Here is a 21,648-nt window from a genome sequence, read left to right on the forward strand (position 1 = left end):
AATTCAAGTAAATTATTGAAACGAAAGGACACGAGTTGTAAACAAAAGATGCAAATGGAGGGGGGGGGGCTAATAACACCAGAGCGCCACTGATTATACACCACAGCACAACCTGTTTAACCATTAAAAACAGAACTCAAAACAACAATAAATATGAATTTGAACAGTGTGATTTCTAGGAGCCTCACTCAAGACATCACTGAACACCAACTCACAACATTAAACATTATTATTTTCTTTTCTTTTTTTTTTTTAAAGGAGCTTTGCCGTCGGCGCCGTTTTAAGGCCGACGGCTAGAATGTGGCGTTCACAAACGGGGCTGAATCAACACACTCAGTAGCAGGTTTCACCGAGATATACACAATTTGTAGGATTAGTGAGTGCAAACGCATGGCAGCAAAGACTTATTGCAATAGTTTTATGAGCATCTGCCATGATAGTTAAAAGAAAGAAAAAAAAAAACTAAACTGATTTCACCATAAATCTTCACTTTTGGCCTGGGTAGTGTTTGCTACGTCAAGAAATCAACATGTCCTAAAGACGCGTTTCTGTCCTAATGAGGATTCGGTGTTGCTAACCTTTAAGCATCAATTTCCAGCGCAAAGACATGACAGAAGTCAGTTAAAAAAAAAAAATCCCCAAAAAACTAGCAGGCCTGCGACTTAGCGGAGACTGTGTTCCGCTGGTGGCATCAAGAGTACCGCTCGAGTGCATAAACGTAAGAAACGTGATCTCAGTAGGGCGAATAAACAGCTAAACAATTCCTGATCTGCGAAACGTCCGACTCAAACGAAGACGAAGCTTTCAAAGCTTTAGCACCATGGTGGTTTTGTTAAGAGGAAGGGAAAAAAAATAATAAAGAGAGACACGTAGGTAATAAAAACAACAAAAAGAGAAGTGTTGAATTAAAAGATAAAAAGACCACAAAGGTTGGGGTGAATGTATGGCTCAGGAACGGACTTCACCACTGCACAGATTCCCGTCACTAAGGGATGGAGCGATCATAATTACAAGTGTACTGAAGACAAAACATAACCCCCAGAAAACAAATAAAATAGAAAAAGGAATCTCTCAGAGTTTAAACAGATAAGGCTTGATGTGTGTCTCAGAAAAGATTCTGTTGGCGTCATCGTCTGCGTGGAATCATGGGATTCCACTGGGTTGAACGTCCGGTTGTCAAAAAGCAAAAAAAAAGAAAGTAAAACACAAACAAATACCCAAAATCGCCTCCTCAAATATGCCGTGGCATCTTAACATCTGAAACTCTCCACAAGCAGAAGTACGTCGTGAACCATGTGTGGCAAAGATGTTTCTGTGCACCAAACCACAGAATGTTCAGAATCACCTCCAACCAGCGTCATAGTGGCTTTTCCCCCTTGCTGCCGCCTCGAAACCCGATCCAGTGCCACCTTCATTTAAGGCTTAGCTCGTAAACAGGATTCTCCTCTCAGTTGAGGAAGCGCCGGCATCGCCGGGCCCCACAGTTACAGCTCAGTTTGTTGCTGGCGTCCTCGATGGGGAACTTGTAGTCGTAGGTGAGCTCCTCCCCCCGGTAGATCTTCCTCAGGGCGAAGATGACGATGTGCTTCCGCCCCTCCACGTTGATGACCCGCGAGTAGCAGTTGGGCTCGCAGGAGTGGTTGATGAAACGCGCCGCGTTGCCGTGCATGGTGGCGTCCACCACGTCGAAGTCATCGATGCGGAACATGTAACAGCCGATGCCCTGCGGAAAACAATATAAATAGTCTGTTGAGGACATTTTCCAAGATTCCACAACTGTGTATGACGTAAAAGCGATCAGAACCCGTTTACACATTTAGAAAGCTGTTGGTTTACATGGAAACGGGGGAAAACGCTGAAAACGATGTCGAAAAGTTGCGTTTTCAGTGGCTTCGAGCACCGTTGCTATGTAAAACGAGACACCCAAAACGCTATGAAGGTTTTCCGTTTTGACTCATGTAAATGGGGTCTTAAGTAGAGAGTTCAGAGGCTGACGGACCTTGCCATCGTAGTACTTCTCCCTTTTGTCGGTGAGCACTGATCGAATGACGATGCCCGCGTACTCGATAACCATCTCCCCGGCCTCGATGTTCCTCTTGCAGAAGAGACCGCGGCCATGGATCGCAGACCTACAACAGAGGGGTAAAGGTCTGGTGAGCTCACACAAGCTGGGATCGATCAGATTCATTGATTTTGTAAATTTCTTTGTTTATATTTGAGACAGAAGTCATCACAAAAATGAAAATATGGGTGAAAACCGACTTAAACTGTTTGTATTTAAAGTTTATATCTAAAATGTTTTGGTTTCACTGATGTGTGGAAACAGAAACTTTTCTCACGGGTTCACTCTTGTGAATGTTGTGTCTTATTTATTTATACACCAACTACAAGTAATGACTCCATTCTTGCTTTGAAGCAGTACTATCCTCGTGTCCTGACAGCTGTTTCACATTAGTTACCATAGTTACAACACTCAAGACTGATTTGAGCCAAATGTGTCTGACCTGTAAACTCCTACGGCCTCCTTGGAAGTTCGTTCCAGATGTCTGAAGCGCATGGCCATGGGCAACTCCAAACTGGTAGCCCGCCTGAGCGAAAGAGAGAATATATAAATTCACCAATGAGAGACTGAACACTGTTAAGTAAATGAAGAAAAAAACAACGTGTACTATAGTAGTTAACATTTCAAAGAGAGGCACTTAATAAAGGCTTTATTACAAAATAAATCTGAGCTAAATGGCGGAAGACTCACCTTGTGGACTTCAAAAGAACCTCGTCTTCCTCGTCATCGTAAGGCCCGATGTCAGGGAGCTGTCGGTGCTGAGATGCCAGGAAGTTGAAGATATCAAACGTAGACTTCCTGTTCGAACAAAGGAAATAACACTGTGCTTAGATGACGATCTCCCTTCTGATTCAGAGTCCTCAGGGGTTTGTCGACGTACCGAAGGTAAAGCTCAGAGCGGGCACACCCACTGGGGTTGACGGGTAGATCGTCCTCCTGGCTGAACTGTTTGAAGAAACGGAAAGTGTGGCGCTGACAGCGGTGAGCTCCTTCAAGTTGTTCCACAAGGAACATCACTGCATCGTGGACCAGACCAAGCATCCGGGCGCCGGTGATCTTCTGGAAAGTCAAAGGCCTGAGCCGTGCGATGGCCCGTGCCTCCTGAACCCCATCAATCACCGCTTTCCAAGCCACTGAAGCGAAGAGGTGGGAATTAGTAAGGTCAACAAAATTAACATCAATCACAGAAAAGAAGAAAATCCTTATTTCTGGGGCTTTTGAATCGTTGTTCTTGCAATAAACAACAACTCTTTACCTTCAATACTTTCTGCCTCTACACTGAAACCATCATCGCTGCTGATCTCAAATCGTAAGTGCGGCTGGTCTCTGTTAGATGAAAACCCTTCGTCCTCATCAGATGGCGTTTGTTCATCATCTGAGGTAGAAGCAGCACCTGAAATTTTTTTTTTTTTTAAAAAAGACACTTCAACAGGTCTGTCATTTCTCCAACTCTTCTATAACCATATATATATTTTACGTAGTAGATCTCAATTGACTGCACTTTAAGTTATAATTACCACAGTATTTCCTCCAGTCAATCAGGCTGCTGTGTCCCACTGGTTCCCACGCAGGTTGTTTGCCCAGGTCGCCCTGAATCATGTAATTCCAAGGTTCCGATCTAAGGAAAAAGGAGGACACAAGTTTAAAAGTCAAAAAGCAGAAAGTGGTAATCGGCGTAAATTGAGATAATTGTAACTCTAAACCATGAGCAGTTCTTTGGGTTTACCGTAAAACTTGAAGGGATTTTATTAAAGTACATTTAATAATTATTAAATAGGCTCAATAAACCACTTACCCTGAGCTATCAGAATCACTGATGTGCTCGTCCTCTTTTAACTCGTCCAGATTCAGAACTTCTTTCACCGTCGGCGTCTTGATGCGGACTCCAGAGGCTCGGCTGGAGATGCTGGGAAATGCGGGCTTACGCCGCTCTTCCTCCTCAGGGACGGGCTCCGGCTGCAGGAAGTCGACTTTAGATTTCTTCGTGACGATTCGGTCTGACAGCGAAGACACTCTCTTCATGCGGACGTGGGTTCGAGGGCGGGGCGTGGTGGCAGCGACTGGGGGTGTTGGGGGTGACGGAGGTAAAACTGAAGTCTCTGGTTCGATTAACAGGCCGGGTGGAAGAACAAGCGATGTGGGGCTCATTGTTCGAAGCCCACCCCACTTGGGGGTATAATTACTTGCCATCGCTTGATTGATGATTGCCTGGGCACTTTCAGTCGGAGTCTTTGGATGATTCTCAGCTGCCAGAGCGGGATGTCCTGATGTCTTAGATGACTTGGATTTTCTGGATGCACTGGACTCCTTCTTCTTCTTTGGTTTCCTCATCTCTGGCACACTTTCGTCTTTTGACGTTTTTGTGTTTTTTCTCGACTTCTTCACATTGACCGGTGCCACGGCACCATTATTATTATGTGTGAGTAGCTGTGTGACTGTGACGGGATTCTGAACTGCCGGTGAAAGTGACGAAGGAGGAACCGCCGTCACGCTGGACGCCGGTGGTGGAGCGGTCATGTTACCTGCCGCTGCCAGCGTGGCAGACAGTGCGTTGCTTTGCAAAAGGCTGGCGATCTGCGTGACGCAGTTGTAGGAAGGAGAGTTGGGTGTGGGCAGCTGGAAGGTGTTGCTCTCTGGGTTTTTCACAAAGATCTGCCCGAGGCGGTTCACCAGAAGGACGTGAGGCGTGGGGTCGACGTTTGGACCGCCCACCTCCTTCACAGTAAGGATGGCATGGCCCGGTAGAGCCTGGGGTAACACCGGCTGCTGAGTTTCCATTGCGGGCCGGGGCGTGGAAAAGTTAATGGAGAGCGTGTGTCCAGATGTGGCTTCCTTCTGCACTGACGTGGAGCTGTAGCCGTTTAAGACCACGGGTGCGGAGGTGGTCTGCATTGGTGCCAGAGCAGCTGAACAGTGTGTCGACAGTCCAGAGAGAGACGATATTGAAGCAGAGGAAGAAACAATGGTGACACCTGTAGAGCCCAGAGGTTGTGTTTGTGTGGAGTATACAGGCACAGATACAGTACAACTTCCTGCTGGGGCACATGTGGCCAGGGTGACTGATAACCCCGGGTCATTGTGGGGAGCAACACTGAGCAGTGTTTGTGACACATCAGCAACAGGTGTGAGCGTTGTTAGTTTAGTAGACAAAGGATCCAGGGACGTGAAGGACGTCGGCTCTTGTACCGCAGTCACAGGCTGGAGTGTAATACTTGTTAGGGGAGGCTGACTGAAACAAGAATACATCTGTAGGGAGTCTACCAGGCCCTGGGAAGGGTTTTGCACATCAGTAGAAATTATGGTGGAAGGCTGAGTAAGACCAAGCAGGGTGCCCTGGCTGTTATCTGCAGAATCTGCCAGTGAGGGCTCCAGATGGTTCATCACCACCGTTGATCCCTCGAGTGAAGATACAATGTGGCTGGTGCCGGGCTCAGAGTTCAAGGCTTTGCAAGAGTTAGACTGTTGGGGCTCAAATGCTGCGTCTTGTAACACAGGCACCAATTCTGTGAGCTCTGGACTACCGTCACATCTCTCAAGAACAAGAGGTGTCACTGTGGGCAAGCCGACACTGGAAACTTTTAACGATTCCTCTGAACATGACGTCTCGTGCACCTTTGAGAGCGAGTTTTGCGTAGTATCAACAACAGGAGGCACAATCTCTTGATTTGGAGGAGTCGCAGAAGCTTTGTTGGGCACACAGGACTTTGGTGGATCTTGAGAACTAATTTTGGCCACTGAGACGGGGACTAGTGAAGAAGTTGTTTTCTTCTCATCAGCTGGTGCTTCTGGAGACTTTGTAGTTTCCAAATCTGGGACGTTTTTATTGTTGAGGTTTTTTGCCTGTATCCGAGTTTGGCTGGTGCCACCAACTTTCTGAGCATCATCGTTGGTAGCTATGCTTGCATCGCTCTCTGTTCCGTCATCGACTCCATCCAGCTGGGCCAAAGGCCTGGAGGTCGGCGAGGAGGGGGACTTCGAGTGATCTTTAGCACCGGGGCGGCTGACTATTGTCCGAGAAAAGTCAAAATAGTGCTCCATATCGTCATCAGAGGATGTATTGCCCAAGTCATCCCTGACTGAGGCAGCAGATCGCGGCAGATTGGGAACAATGTTCTTCTTCTTGTGTACCTCTTGGGCTCTTTCCCAAAATTCTTCCTGATTGTCCCCTTCCACCACTATCTGGCCACCGCAGTTCATCGCCACCCCTTCATTCAGGAGTGTTTCTTCAATCTCAAGTTCTGTGCGCATCTCTTGGCCAAGGCTCATGCTGGATTCCTTATGGAATGAATTGTAAGCGAACTCATCTTCATGCTTCAGTTGGTCTATGTCCCCTTGGGGCGATGCACCGTTTGCTGGAGAGACATCTTCAGGCTCTGGCGACGCCAAGAAGTTGTGCGGCACCTCAACTGAGTCGGACTGGTTCAGCTCAAACGAGAGTCGAGTTCTGGGTAAGTGCTGTATGGATGAGGAGAAAGACATACTTGCAGAGGGAAAATTGGCTGCCCCATCCTGCCAGGGTGACTGAGGAAAGAATGACGAGTGGGTTGTTGTATTCCCAGGACCACGGACTAAGGAAGCACTTCTACCTCCAACTGGACGGGCTGGTGGAGATCCTACAAGGTTGTCTGTAGCACCGAGGGGAAACAGTGGGGAGGTTGGAAGAGACGACTTTCCGGCTCGGAGAGTGATTGGTCCAGGCAGAGGGCCGAGAGGAGGGGGCGACATACGATTGCGTAGTCCCGGTGTCTGTGAGTGTGGACTATGACGACGAACTCTTCGTGTCTCCTCCAGATCACTGACAGTAAGTATGTGGTGGGGCTTCAATGGTACTAGTCCTTTAAGAGGAAAAAAAGAACAAAAAATATTGAAAACATTAGATTATTAGTACTGTAAATCCTTCTTTGTGAAATAAAATTAGATATCTCACCTGGTGAAGGCAGAGGTCGGGACAGTCCTCCAGCTGGTCTCCGAGGTTGAGGATAGCTGGGAATCTTTGGCTTCGCACCATGATCCAGTTTGGAAGCAGGACCTGCGGCAAAGGTTTCCTCAGCTGGGTGATGAGATTCTGTCACATCGGGTTCTCGAGCTTCGGATTCTGAAGATTTGCACAAAATTATTAGATCTCAACCATCTCAACTTCCAACTGTTTTTCCAGTTGTCAAACACATACCAGGTGGGGGACACGGGCTGTGAGCGATGGTGTGATTGTCTCCTTGGTCCGGCATTTCTTCAACAGGCTTCTCAGGGATAAGGGGACGAACCTCCCGGACTGTACACGTGTATTTGCATCGGCGCAGCGGGTTGGCAGTACTCCAGTACCAACGGGAGCACCTTGAAACGTAGAATAGAAAAGCGGCTTTAATTTCATGCTGCAGGTATGATTTATTTATATATGCAAGTATCAAAAGAGAAAGATGCTATTTACTCAAATCCAACTGGAATCAGTTTTCCTCTGCTAGTTGACAGTTCTGTCAGCACACCGAGCTTCTCAATCTGCAGCGAGCCTGTATTGTGACAATGCCAGTAGTTAGTTTTTCCAAAGCTCATACTACTAATCAGAGTACAGGTAGAAATATCTAATGAAGTTAAAGAAACTTACCAATCATGACGTTGATCAGTTCCGGTTCCACTCCGGTCAAAAACTTTCTGCGGAGACTAATCCCTTCGAAGTCCACATAGACCCGGCGGTTCACTTCGAATTCTTGGCCTGTGATCATCTGTTCATCACAACAAGCAAAGTTAAAAGATTTACAGTCCAGATTTTTTAACATTAGGTCTGTTATTAGTTGGAGCAAGATGGAGGAGCAGAATTTACCCTGCCGCTGATGAGATGTCGGTGTTTGTAGCAATAGACCTTTTTGTCGTCCTGAAATACGCACTGACGGGAGCGGGCGCACATGAAGTGGTAGTTGCTCTGACACGACGTTAGACAGCAGCCCACTGTGGCGCCTGTCTGGTTGCAGCGCTCACATCGCTAGGAGAACAAGATTTAAACAATAATCAATTCCCATGGTGTACATACACTGTGATCATTACTTGTTTTGTGCTGGGTTTTTTTTTGTAAAATTCAAATCTCAGTATTGATTAATGTTGTGCCTGGGCACATTCATTTTCTATTGAGTGAAACATATTGATCATGCTGACTAACAGCTTACCATTAAACGGCCCCTTGTGACGGCGCTGTGTACATGCAGCAGAGATCCATTGTCTTCTTCAAACACCTCAGCGGACCAAAGAGAGCAGTTGACATGTGCCCATTCATTCTGGCCTAAGTAGAGTAACCGCCCTGCCTCCTGTGAAAAACAACAATTCAGTAAACAAGTAATGTTTAAAAGTGTAAAAAAAATTTAAAAATCAAAGGTTTAATGGAATACTCACGTTCGGTTTGAGGTCTCCATATTTTTGGCACAAAGAGCACTGTCTCCCGTCATCTTTAGACCATCCGGTATCTAGATCAGCTTTTGAAAGGCGACCTCGTTTCCCTGATGAATATACAAAAGGACAATGCTTAATAGACCAAACCCTAGAGAAAGTATTACCAACTATTACAGTCTTAACCTTTCTCTCGCACCGAAAAAAGTAATACCTTTGGACTTGAGTCTGAAAGCTCTGCTGGTTTTGAAGTGGTTGTGGCTAATGAGTTCGCCCGACATCGGAGAAAAAGCCTCTTCTTCTTTTATATCCAAGCTCTGTCCATTGTCCTCCTGCAAGAGTCCCAGTGGAGTCCTGGAGGATAACTCCTCCCTCTCCTGCCACTGAGCGTAAACATGCTCCGTTGTTGGAGGATTAACTGCTTGAGACAACATACCCCTAAAAAAAAGAAAAAAGAAAACAAAATTTTAAAGTATTTTATTTTCAACAGCACTGTTTATATATCATAACTGGCTCTCCAATAGTATCCTTAAAGAGCCATGCGTTATAAATCTTCAACAATTTTTTTTGAATACTTTCTGACGAAGCAATTTTATAACACGTAAACAAATAAATAATGGTTAAATCTTACTCACAAAGGCAAGTCTTTGGTACAAGGGTTCCACACCTTTGGGTCTTGGCTGTTAAACCAGTTGAATACTTCCTCGAGGAGCTAAAGAGAGAAATCGTCTGTAAATGATAACTCACCTAATGTTCTAAAAGCAGGATAGTTTCACTTTTACACACTAACAGGAAAACAAAAAAAAAGATTTCAGTCAAGAACCTCTCACACCTTTAAGTAGTAGGAGCGAGCCAGGGCGGTGGGTCGACGCTCTTCTGGAAGATCGTCCTCTTGCTCGAGCCTCTTTCGCACGACCTGAACCACATCTTCATGGAACATTTTCTATTGAAAAAAACAAACAAAAAAAAAAACAAGATTAAAAACTTGATTTGTGTGTTCAACAGTTTTTTTTTTGTATGTATTACCATTTTATGCATTATGAAATGCCTTGCTTTGTTGAGTCACAATGCAAATCACAAACATACCACAGAGGATGTTGATATTTTCTGCTTTTTGACTCTAAATCGAGTTCAGCTCTAACACCGTTACATCAAAGTCAAAGAGAACTTTACTGTCAATTCTGCCTTACATACAAGACACACAGTGGAATCGACATTTCTTCTCACTTGCCGTCCTATGGGGTAGACATACATTTCTCAAAATAAAAAATAAAGGGGAAAAATATATCACACAAAAAATGGAGGGAATGAAAAAGAGTGCAGCAAGATGGAAAAATAGGAGTTAAAGAACTGAAATGTGCAATATTAAATACAATGTAACCTCAGAATAAGCTGTAATTGTCAATGGATGGATGTCAGATGAGCAATGGGACTTGAGGGAGTGTCCACTGCAGTGACGGCACATTTTTTAAAGTGGCTGGTGCCAGTGTCCATAAAGTGTTTTTCCTCTTCTTTGGTTCTTATCAATGATTAAACTGCTTACTCATAGATATCAAATAAGAGGGAAAGTACTTACCAATGTCGTATAAAGTCCTTTGTCAAACTTCTTGCCCACAGCTCGGAGGTCACAGGCCGGCTGTCCCTCTTTCCCACTGTCAGGGTCGATGGACTTCTCACACTGCAGCAGACAAAAAAGTAGATTTCTGATTTATATTTGACTTCGACATTCTTTTCACAAAATAAGATTTCAACTGAAAATGCATCGTGCATTCGTTTCAGTTGTTTTGCGTTCACATGGCAACGTTTTGAAAAACAATAGGCGATAAGCATCAATAATGGCGAGTACACGGACGTTCATATTTACGGACGACCAAGTTGGATTGTCATTATGGGCGATTCAACTATAAAGCTACCAAGTCCCAGGAGAATATGGACTGGGAGTTGTGACACTATGGAGGCAAACATTGTCGTTATTGCCCATCTGCGCACGCAAGTGCAGAACTATTTATTATGGTCATGATGCGCATGCACAATAGCAGTGCTTCCTTCGTTTCCATGGACACAGTCAGAGCATTTTCGAAAAGTTGCATTTTCGGTGGCTTAGAGTCCAGAATAATTTGCAAATTGGCTGTGAGTTGCCACTTCTTTCCGGTTCAGGAGCTCCACAGCAGTCGAATCAGGCCAAAATACTCTGATTGGTTCAGTTGCCATTGAGCAACAAATGTTTGGTAAAAAGGCCGTCCTAAGCTTTGTTTTGTTTTTTATTACTACATACAACCTACCTGTGAGCAGGTTACCAGGTGTTGGGTGAGGGTAGACGAAAGTAGGCAAGCCAGCACTTTCTCAACCCCCGCCCTGAGTTCAATGTAGAGCAGTTCTCTCCAGGCACTTGGCTGCGTCACACTGCATGGCCGACACGAATACACAACGCTCTCTGGCAGGCTGGACAGAATCTCATATAGCTCGTCTGAAACAAGTTCACAGAGGAGAAGAATGGAAAATGTACTTTCAGCGAAGTGCGTCTTATAACAGATTTGACATATCAGATGTATGAAGCAGTAATGTACATGCACAACAAAGTAACTATCAGTTTTACACTGAGCAGAACTTTGTGTGTGGATATTTAACAGAATGAAGAATGAAAAGTACCTGTTAAATCCTCACACTTGGCATGTACCCAGTGGTTACAGGTGCCACATTGCATCATCTGACTATCATAGTCATTGTCCTCGTAGCACTTGAAGCAGATTGGACAGTAGTTACCTGAGGACAAAATTGCAATTCAAACATTAGTCTCTACTTGAATAGTTTAGGAAATACAGAGAGGTATTGTTGTTGTGTTAAAAGTCTCCACTCACCCTGTTCATAGAGCTTTGAACAGTCTGGACAGAGTCCTTTGTCGTGGTTCCATTCAGTTTCCCAACTCTTTCCCGGAGTAACACCGCAACTTTTACACCTAATACAGGTCGTGCAAACCTGTAAAATCGACATTATAATATTATGACAAACCATTATGATAACATTTGTGTGTGTGTGTGTGTGTGTGTGTGTGTGTGTGTGTGTGTGTGTGTGGGGGGGGGGGGGGGGGGGGGGGTATTTCATAGACACCTACCCAGGCTTTTCTCTTCTTGTTTTGCTTTGGATAGTTGGGTCCCAAACAGGAAGCGTGATAACAGTTCTGGCATCTTTCACACTCTAACAAAGGCTGAGGGAAGAGACGGATAACATTTAAAAAAAAAAAATAAAGATAATAACCATGTGCTTAACCTCATCAACAGAACGAATGAACATTGAGCTGCCTGTACCTTTGACAGTTTGTTTTTCCTGCCGCACACACGGCAGAACTTGCAGCGTCTGCAGCACCAGTTCTCCTTATTTTCCTCAGAGGGGCGCTCGGCTGGTTCAAGGCAAAACTGGTGGAAGGGTTCACAGCATACTTGGCAGTACAGCATCTGTGGAGAGAAATCACATGGGTCAACATTAAAAAAAATAAAATAAAAAAAATAATATATATATATATATATATTACGAATACAAATTACTTTAAGACTTCATGAACTCTTACCTCATGTTGCCCTTTACTGGCACAAAGGAAGCAGACGTAGGGAGGCATAAGTGGCGCAGAGGTCAATATGCTTAAACCTCCCATATTCCAGACATTCTCTAAAGTGCAGTCCTCCTGAAAATTAGAACAATGTGAGAACACTCCCGCAGTAGCCCTCAGTTAAGTAACTACAGATACAGAATTCTCATTTTGTCAGGCAGGTTATAATGGCACACTAAGGGGCCTGTGAAAATCAACTATAACATTTGTACAGTTGAGTTAAAAGGTCTAATTGGATTCATTACAGGAAACACATTTGCAATTTAGAAAAAAAGAAAAGAAAAAAAAGATTCCTACAGGACATGAAAATAAAATTAGGAGAACACATAATGTCTGCTTGACCAAGACAGAACATGAATTATGTTTTCATTCCCTGCAAGCTGAATTACTCAACAATATAATGGAAAATGTCCACATGTGCCAATTTGAAGCATTTTCAACTGCCCCGTTGATGAAATGTGCAGGACAATTAAAAGTAGCCTTGCAGTAAAAAACAAAACAAAACTGAGTACTAACCTTGAAATCAACCCTGATTTTATGCGTAGGTTTGGAGGACTCAACGTCTCGCTCCTCAAATCCATGAGCCAGAGCAGCCAGGACACTGGGAGGGGTTTGTTCCAAAGGACTCTGAGACGGGAGACCCTGAGAGGCAACAGTCATGTAAAGGTGAGCAGTGAAGGACACACTGTATGTGTGATTGATCAATTTCAATTTGCTTTTGATGTTCATTAAAGAAGTTCACAGAATGAAATGAGTATTTTGAGTATATTTAACACCTTCAAATTACAATTATTGACATCATGGATGTCAAAGAGGGAAGAAAACAAATCTAAAATCAAATCAACGCAACATAAAACTCCCACAAACCTTCTCGGGTTTTCGTCGAACTGTTGGGACGCGATGTGAACTAGACTTCCGATGTCGAACTTCTTCATCCGATATATCACCCAAGAACCCATCCAGAGACACAAAGTCTACAAAGAACAGGAGAGAAAAAAGACCCATTGTTAATTAGCATAACAATTGATTACACTTCTCATGTACCACGCACAGTTTATAAGTGTTAATTAACCTTGATTGAAACGAGATCCGGCCCCCCTTCTTCTCGCTGGCGACGCCGAGCTCGACAGAGCTTTATCGTCCAGATCTGAGTCATAATCCACCAGGTCGAAATAGACGCGAGGCTTCACAACACGCTTGGGCTGCTTCCTCACTGACGGGCTGTTGTCATCGCCCTGGAGACCAGAGGGCGAGTCTGCGGTACCCTCCATCCCTTCATCATTACTCGAATGACCCCCACTGAGAGACGATCGCCGTCGCTTCGAGGAGCCTGATATCAAGACAGAAAACACAGATGTCATTGTTGCTGATCGTTTGAAAGTTATGCAATTATCAGAGCAACAACAAGTTTGCAACACAGGTTTGAGAAAGTACCTTTAGGTGCTGTCCTTCCACTTAATCTGCGAGCTTTTCTCTCTTCAATTTGATCACATCTCTTGTACCTTGAACACAACGGAATAATTATTTCTGGAAGCCGCGATGAGCTGCGTGGCGAACGCGATAAAATCTACTTACACGCAGCACTGCCGCTTGGTATTGGGACCGCCAAACTTGGGCTTGTCGAGGCAGTTCATGCACCTGCCACAGTCGTCTTCGTGGTTGCAACCTTTGCACACGCCACACCTTCGGGAGCGGTACCCGAATGGGCCGAGCCCTTTCCGCTTTATGAAGTTTGATGGCTTCTTGACCTTGGTGACCTTTGGATCAGACAGGCTTGGACTGTCTGACTCTGATGGGGACCCAACATCTGCAATAACAAAAATATAGTAAGAACTGGAAACCACGTGTACCATTTATACTGGGGGTGTCAAACACGTTTTAGTTCAAGGGCCACACACAGCCCAGATTCATCTTGAGTAGGCCAGACCTGTGAAATAGTGCCACAATAATAACCTTTAAATTTAGCCTTTAAAGTTATAATTTGTTGTGGCGCAAAGTGTACGTGATGAAAATGTTTATATTATTTGCAAAAAACAAAGATTACAGAAAATTACTAGAATGTCAACATAAAGCCAATTTGAATGGAACCTGTTGCAAAAAAAATGTCAAATGTAAAAACAGAAAGAAAAAAAACCTCCTATACTGTAGCTGTTGCAATATGGGTATTATTTTCAAACTCATCCTGGCAGCATGGCTTTGAGGTTAGTTTGCTAGGAATGAGATAGTTATCTTTCATAGAAGCATCATCTATGTCTCAGCTCGTGTCAGTGTTGTGTTCACTACTCTTATAAAATCAGTTTTTTACCAAATTTTTTTTTTATAATAATTGTATTACAATTTGATTAGTGGTTTAGCCAGATTGGAGTCTCTTGCAAGCTGGTTTTGGCACACAGGGCTCTTGTTTGATACCCATGATTTATACCAGTCTGATCACATACTGATCATAGATCATTGAAAAAGTCAAATCTTGTTATTTCAATACATTCCCTGCATTATGCACCCATTCACCCCTCAATATAATGAACAAAGTGCACGTTTCAGTCACAAACCTAAACTGCTTGAAAGATTAGTGCATCATTCTATGGTTAATTAGAAAGAAACTTGATGGAAGGATTAAAAATTAGTTTGTCAATGGGGCTACCTTTAGTGACGGCTGAGGGGGAAATGCCGGATCTTTCATGCAGCGGCAGGGCGCTCAGTCTCGGGATGTCATCGGGTACCAGGGCTCGAGGCTGCCCCAGAACAACAGATGCAGCACGACACACGTGTTTGATACGTGGACCTCCTGCTCTACGAAACTCCTGACACAGTGGAGAGATGAGTTGTGGCTGAAAGGGAAAGAGAGAAAAGAAAAAAAGAAACATGTAAGGAAGCTGGATTTGATAGGTGGCACATTGTTCACCGATCAGGAACTTCAAGCGTCATTTTTGCAAACATTTGATAAATTTTTTTAAGGAGGATTATTCTCCGTCGTCGTCGAGGCCTTTTCAGTTTGTACTCTTACTTGTGGTTGAGGTGGTTCTGTCTTGACTGGAACATCAGAACCACGGTGCATCCTCTGCTTCCTCCTTTGCCTCTTTGAGGTCACATCTTGAGACCTGGCTCCAGCTGGGCCGGATAACAACTACGGAGTCGCCAAGGCAGAAAGAAAACCTCAGCACAGACTTCAGGACACCTACTGCCAAAATTCAAATCACTTGGTGTTTTTCTCATTAACGGGTTTAAGTTAATAAAGGACGATTCAACTTTACAAGGTTACTTGCAGTCGTCGTGACCTTACCCCAGATGATTTAAGCTGCTTCTGCTGGTCAATTTTAAAAAGCTGGACCTTGGCTTTCCTGAGGAGATTAATCATCCTTTTATTTGCACCACTGAGACGCGCCCTCTGCGACACTCCCTTCTCCGCAGGTCCGAGACGATCTCCTTCACCTGTGCCGAAGCGCTTTAGTGACTGCGACTCCCCTGCGGATACAATTCAATTCCATGATGGCGAATGAACAGCTGCATGAACACTGTGCACAGCGATTATGTTTACGTTATCCTTTGTTCTCACCTGAGTGAAACTTGGCGGTGTCTTTCCGTGGTACCTCCTCCTTCTCACCGGGCTGAAAAGCGGTTGACTTGGAGCTTGTCGTCCGAACGCACACAGAAACTTTCCTCACCACTCCAGGACTATCCAGGTCTTCTATCTTGAGACTGGACTTTTCTTGCTCCGTGTTTGTATTGCGTTGCCTCAGGCTGATGCTCATGGCCTCATCGTCAAGACCCTCCGCCAAATCCACCGGAGGCAGGAAAGCTTTACTCACACTCTCCAGCTCGGTTGGGTTTTTGCTTTTAGGAAGCCCCGCGTGTGGTTTCTTCAGGCGCTGATAAATCTTGAGGTGAGCTGCTTGCTTGCTAAACATAGAGCTGTTTTTCTTTTTCCTAACATCTAGATCACTTGATGCTTCTATGGGCTTATCAGCTGGTGTAGATAAAAATAAATCTCCGGATTTATTCTCTGGCGTTTTGTCCAGTGTATACACTTCATCGCTCGATTCCTCGGGCAGATGCCACCTGAAAGTAGAGTTCTTCAGAAGGGATTTCTTCTTTTCATTTTTGCTACTTTTCCTCTCACAAAACAGGCTCTCGGCTATGTCGAGGCTGTCATCGAGGTCCTGAGCTGAAAACAGATCCACGTCCAGCTGGGCTTCACTCAAGATGTCCTCATCATCAATTGGCAGGATGGGCGAAATTGCTCTATCCATCCCATCATCTCGCCTCTTCGCTGGACGTATTTGCAAACCCAGTTGTAAACCCTTCTTTGGGGAGTGTCTGCGAGGCAGTACAGACATCCCAGCATCGTCCATAAACCTCTGCGGGGTTTTGATCACTCGTGAGGATCTGGCACTCACGACAGGCATGATGAAGTGCTTGATGTTCTTCACAAACTTGGACTTGCCAGGCTGAGCCTCCACAACGTCTGCATGTCTGCTGTCATCCAACGTGTCCGTTTCCTCCTGCTTCAAACTGGTTTCTTCCCCTCCCATTCCCAGCAGTTTGGAAATCACTTTGGACCGAATTCCATCCGACTGCTTCTTCTTGTACTTTTTTTGTATTCCCACAAGTTTGTTAACTGGAATCTCTGCAGTAGCTGCCACCGGGGTGGAAACGTCGCCCTCAAGGCCTTCCTGACTTTCAGATAAAGTAAGCGGCGCAAACTTCCCATCCTGACTCCGATGCCTGTGTTTCTGACGCTGCCCAATAAGATTTTTTCGCCTCTTTTTCACTCTTTTGAGCCTTTTCTTCGATGTTCTTGGAACTTTTCTGACACTTTCCACCACTAAAGGTTGCTGACTGTCAATCAGCTGAATTTCTGTTTCCTCTTTTACTGGTGGTTGTATCTGCTCCTCTTGCACTGACACAGTGTCCTGCTGGGTCTCTGGTGGAGGGCTATCTATATTCTCTGGCGGACACACCTCTGATATGACCGGCTGAGTATCCTCCTTTAGAAGAGTCCCTGTGTCAGGAACGTCAGCTGGAGCAATTTCTGTGCTGACAGCAGTTTCGGGAACAACAGGCGCTTTCTTTCTTTGAACAGACTTCTTTTTCCCAAGCTTATTTCTCAATTTTCGCACTTTGGAAGGCACAGGCACTGGTTTTGCCTCTTTCGTTTGTGTTTCCACCTTATTCTCCACCTGTGGCGTATCTTCATCTGGAAGCTGTGGGGGCTCCTCGGCGGTCGCTGGGGTATCCTTGTCAGCAACTTCAGAGGAGTTCACGACAGTCACTGACGACGCCTCCTCAGCATGACAAGAGTTTTCGGGAAGAACGTGTGAGCTGGAATCTTCGGTTGGAACCTGAGAAGAATCTTCAACCTGCACCTGTGGAGCATCTTCGTCCTGCGGACTCGTTCGAAGCCTCCGTTTGGGAGTGGCGGGCAGCTTCTGAACGGCACACTTTGTTTGTGGTGAATCCAGGCTTGATGTCCTCCTTCTGAGTCTCCTCGGTGTGAGTTCAGCCTCGGGGCATGAGGGTTTTTCCTCATTGACTTCACTGGGAACTTTCAGCACATCTTCTTTCTTCTCCGACACCGGGCTGACTTGCTGAATTAAAAAGGATGGCTTTGAGCTTTTATGCTTGCCCGGAGATGAGACCTTTTTAATCTGAAGAGGAGGAACTTTCCCACAATCTGTTTTGGGAGATTCTTGTAGAGAAGCTTCAGTTATCTGCTCCACTTCAGCTTCCACCGGGGTTGCGGACTTTCCTTCCAGTGACACATTAGCCTTGTTTTGGGGATCCTTCTCGTGAGCATCCGAGCTCTCCTTCTCCTGTGGGACAGTGTCATCGGGTTTTGATTTTATATCCGCCCCCTTCTGTGTTTTGTTGACACTGACGTCACAAAGAGGAGACTGATTGACATCCACCGGGCTCACGGTCGTTTCTTTACTCGTCTTTTCCACACTCGGGCGCTGACTTACTCCTTTCACTAACGATAAAGTCCAGATGAATTTTCGCCGTTTTTTCTTTCTGGTTGAATTCTTGCCACTCGCCTGTGCATCATATTTAGGATTTCTAACCTTGTATAACCTTAAACTTGGAAGACTTTCCTCATTTTTCAGAGGCGAACCATCACTGGGTTGAATGGATGAACCCTCAGTCTCCGTGGATGTTAGACCTTGGGTTTTTTGCGTATTATTCTTATTCAGCCTCCTGCTTTGCCTTCGTTTCTCACTTCCTGCTGATGACTTGGCCTCCACTGCTTGTGAAACTTCTGGCTTGGTCTCCTCCTGAACAGCCCCCTTTTTACTTTCTTCTTCAGCTGCACTTTCTGAGACACTTTTGGAAGGTGGGTTTGTAACTCTGTTACTCCGGCGAGTTACTAGTTTATTATTTTCTGCTATCAGCTTTGCCACAGTTGCCTTACGCTTCACTTTCTTCGCATTGACTTTTGGCTCCACTGTGACGCTCTCCTTGACAGTGTCCTGCTGATCAGTAGACTCTTTCTCCTTTGATTTTTGGTTATCACCCACAACTTTGGCGTTAGTCCGGCGTCCAGGCTCTGCTGTCTTTAAAGCAGATCTCCCACGTCTCCTTGTAGGTACAGTTCCCCCTCCTTTATCCTCTGTGTCAGGTTTATCCTCACGTGGTTCAGTTTTTAATTTGATATTAGCACGTACAATCTGATCACCCTGAATGTCCTTTGCTTTCGACTGATCCTGAATCCCTTTGATCTTTAACTTTTTCACAGACTTCTTCTGAGGCTCCTTTAGGGTTTTGATTTTCTTTTTAGCCACCAACTTTATGGTAATCCTTGGTGCTGCCGGTGAAGCTCGGCCTTTTGTGGACTGTCGGTCCATAGTGTTCTTTCCTTTCGAGCCTTTTCTGCACTCTTTTGCAGGCTTTGTATCGGAAGATATTCCATGCATCTCCTCCGGACACTTGACATCTGTCGCTGGAGCCGGTTGCACTGCTGCCATCTTAGCTGGTAGCTTCTCACTTTGTCGCTTAGATTTTGCGGTGACAGCATTGCCTAAAAAACAAACCAAAGAAATAATCAAATACTGCGAAAGCTATAGACCCTTTACTTAGCTTTTTAGAGAGTCTTTTAAGTTACTGAGCTATTCATGTGTTAGATCAAATACATTATATGACATAGAAATAACTTTTTCCTTTTTCTTACCTTTGGAAGAATTTCGCTGTGCCCCCATGGGCCCTTTCGGGCCTTTTCTCTCAGATTCAAATCCTTCGAAGTCATCACCCTTGGGGGGGAAAAAAAACAGGCATTAGTCCTTGAAATCTCTCAGTGACACTTTTCTGATAGTTGTAAACCCATCAGCAAAAGGCACTAAGTACAATTTTAACAAAGATTCTGATCAAGTTACAATTACAGAATTGCTTGATTACAGAAAACTACAAATCATCAAACATAATATTCATCCATTATTATTACATTACAAAATCTGATGAAAAAAAATATATCATTTAAATGCTCTAAATTTCTGGTGAGTCACACACCTTTAATAAAAACATATTTTCATCTCATTTATCTGAGTAGCAGTTAATAACATGGTAATAAAATCGGCATTAATAACACCTGTGTTAAGACCCCTTAATGAGTCCACACACACACACACACACACACACACACACACACACACACACACACACACACACACACACACACACACAACTACCTGGATCAAATCAAACTCTCCCACGTTTTGAAAGAATCTGTTTGGAGCAGTGAGGTCGAACGCTTGTACCAGCGTGACAAAAGCTGCAGGGAAATCAGAGTCTATAGCACCTCGAAATACTGAACATCTTTCCAATGCATCTGTTCCAGCCTTCTGGATCAGGACCGGACGTCCAGTGTGTGCAGATCATAACCATGGTACCGGCTGGTTTTGGCACACTTCTTCCGCACCACCATTTAAACATATCGTGTGTGATCACATTAGCAACCAGCTAGCAGTCCTGTTCTGCAGAAACGCTACAGAACCTACAAATAAATGGCGTTACCTGCTGGTTTACACTACATTTAGTCGGGGTGGACTGGACTATGGTGTAGCGCATTGTGTGTGATTTCAAAAGTCACTGGAGCGAAGCAGAGAAGTCTCGTGTATGAAAACAGAGCAGTTAGCCGTTAGCCGCTGTGCTCCTCCGTCCCCCTCTTTGTGTTCGCTACGAGCTAGCTCGCTGCTACTGTGGCCCGATGCAGAGCAGAGCGGCCCATGGAACAAATAATTACAAACTCAATTCACTTCCTTTTTACACATGTTTTAAACCAGCTGCTATTCAACTGGCCCCGCGTGCAACTACGGGCACACTGCTGGTGTTAACTTGAAAAAAGGCTTTCCAAGCTTGACGTGTATTTTAACTCTTCGCGAGACGTAAATGAGAACTGTGCTAGCAGCAATTAGCCCAGCAGGCTCGGGGATGTTGACATTTCTCCATGGTACTAAAACAGTCACACTGCCGCGGACGGCAACTCACTCTGGCACACTGACGACAACACAAAATGTGAGAAAATGAAATAAAGATACTAACTCCTGGGTCGGTTTGGGACCTCACCTCTTCACTCCCACTAGAGCTGTATCCAGCCTGGCCGAGGATCTTGTGGCTCGCCTCTATTCCGAGCAAGCGTAAGTGAGACTGGTCTTCGTTTAACGACAGGACCAGGTTTGCGGGCCTCGGCCCACCGTTAGTCACATCATCGGCTTCTAAGCCTGAGCGTCCGAGTTGCCACCGCTTCTCGGAGCGCAAACGACTGCGTGACGACCAAGGCCGACCGGGGAAACGACCTCTGGCCGTAGCGGTTCCACCTTGGCCTCCTACGGCAGCCGCGGTTGCTGATCCGCATCCCGCTGCCGCCATCATCGCTTCAACAACAACACACACCGACGGCTAGCAGCTCGAGGAGAGACAAGAGGGAAGGCGCGAGATGGGAGGGGGGGCGCAGAGGCTCACGGGAAAATGAGTCTTTACAGTGACGCAGGACTGAAAGGGAAGGGAAGAGTGTGGAGGGGCCGCAGAGGCTCACGGGAAACGTAGTCTCCACGATGACGCAGGATTGAAGAGGAAAGAGCGTCGACTGCTGATGATGGCTGTACGGAGACTAGTCATTCATAAATTCACACAAACTACTCCACAGGCTCTGTCACATAACTACCAGTCAAAAACGTCTTGCTCCTTTGATTTTTAGATCAATTCATGTCGAGGCAAATTTATGAATAACCTAGATAGATGAAAAATAACCTAGATTCTTACAGGGCATGAAAGATTCAGGAGGCAGGATGATTATAAAAAGTTAATATTTTTATTTTCAAACATGTTTAACCAGATATATGTGCTATATGTGTTTGTATGAGTATTTGTGTACATCGGGTTAGATGTATTTGTTTAGTGTAAAAGTCTATTATGTTTATACCTAATGAAAAACACTATTTACATATGTAGATTAATTCACAGTGGTTTATAAATTCATTTTTGATATCTTTTTTATTTGTTTGTGTTTGTATGCCACGGTTTTGGCATGGCAAGAAAGAATTGATAATCAGGAATAAATCACGGAAAACAGTTACTTCACACATGACAAAAACAAAAAAGACAATAAAGTAACAAAGAGTAT

General features: G+C 44.8%; 1 protein-coding gene across 2 annotated transcripts; it reads right to left on the reverse strand.

Annotated features, from left to right (window-relative positions):
* Nucleotides 1-254: 254 nt before the first annotated feature.
* Nucleotides 255-20,968, reverse strand: kmt2bb (lysine (K)-specific methyltransferase 2Bb). Of its 2 annotated transcripts, none has more exons than XM_080471634.1 (36): nt 20,592-20,968; nt 19,201-19,279; nt 15,592-19,050; nt 15,319-15,500; nt 15,043-15,162; nt 14,680-14,866; nt 13,614-13,845; nt 13,473-13,540; nt 13,111-13,368; nt 12,906-13,012; nt 12,555-12,680; nt 12,000-12,113; nt 11,740-11,886; nt 11,547-11,639; nt 11,293-11,410; nt 11,084-11,197; nt 10,717-10,901; nt 10,011-10,112; nt 9,267-9,377; nt 9,070-9,146; nt 8,649-8,872; nt 8,441-8,544; nt 8,218-8,355; nt 7,878-8,036; nt 7,662-7,779; nt 7,488-7,566; nt 7,233-7,393; nt 6,990-7,157; nt 3,858-6,897; nt 3,580-3,680; nt 3,318-3,455; nt 2,943-3,195; nt 2,753-2,860; nt 2,505-2,588; nt 2,000-2,129; nt 255-1,723 (listed from the first exon to the last, which is right to left on the reverse strand). In XM_080471634.1, exons 1-36 carry the CDS (start codon nt 20,895-20,897, stop codon nt 1,448-1,450), a joined length of 11,466 nt encoding a protein of 3,821 aa, XP_080327760.1. In that variant the 5' UTR covers nt 20,898-20,968; the 3' UTR covers nt 255-1,447. The 2 variants fall into 2 exon arrangements, with proteins under 2 accessions (XP_080327760.1, XP_080327759.1); XM_080471633.1 differs by having other exon boundaries at nt 20,568-20,934.
* Nucleotides 20,969-21,648: the final 680 nt, after the last annotated feature.

Source organism: Lipophrys pholis (genome assembly GCF_963383615.2).
Source record: "Lipophrys pholis genome assembly, chromosome: 9".
NCBI lineage: Eukaryota > Metazoa > Chordata > Actinopteri > Blenniiformes > Blenniidae > Lipophrys > Lipophrys pholis.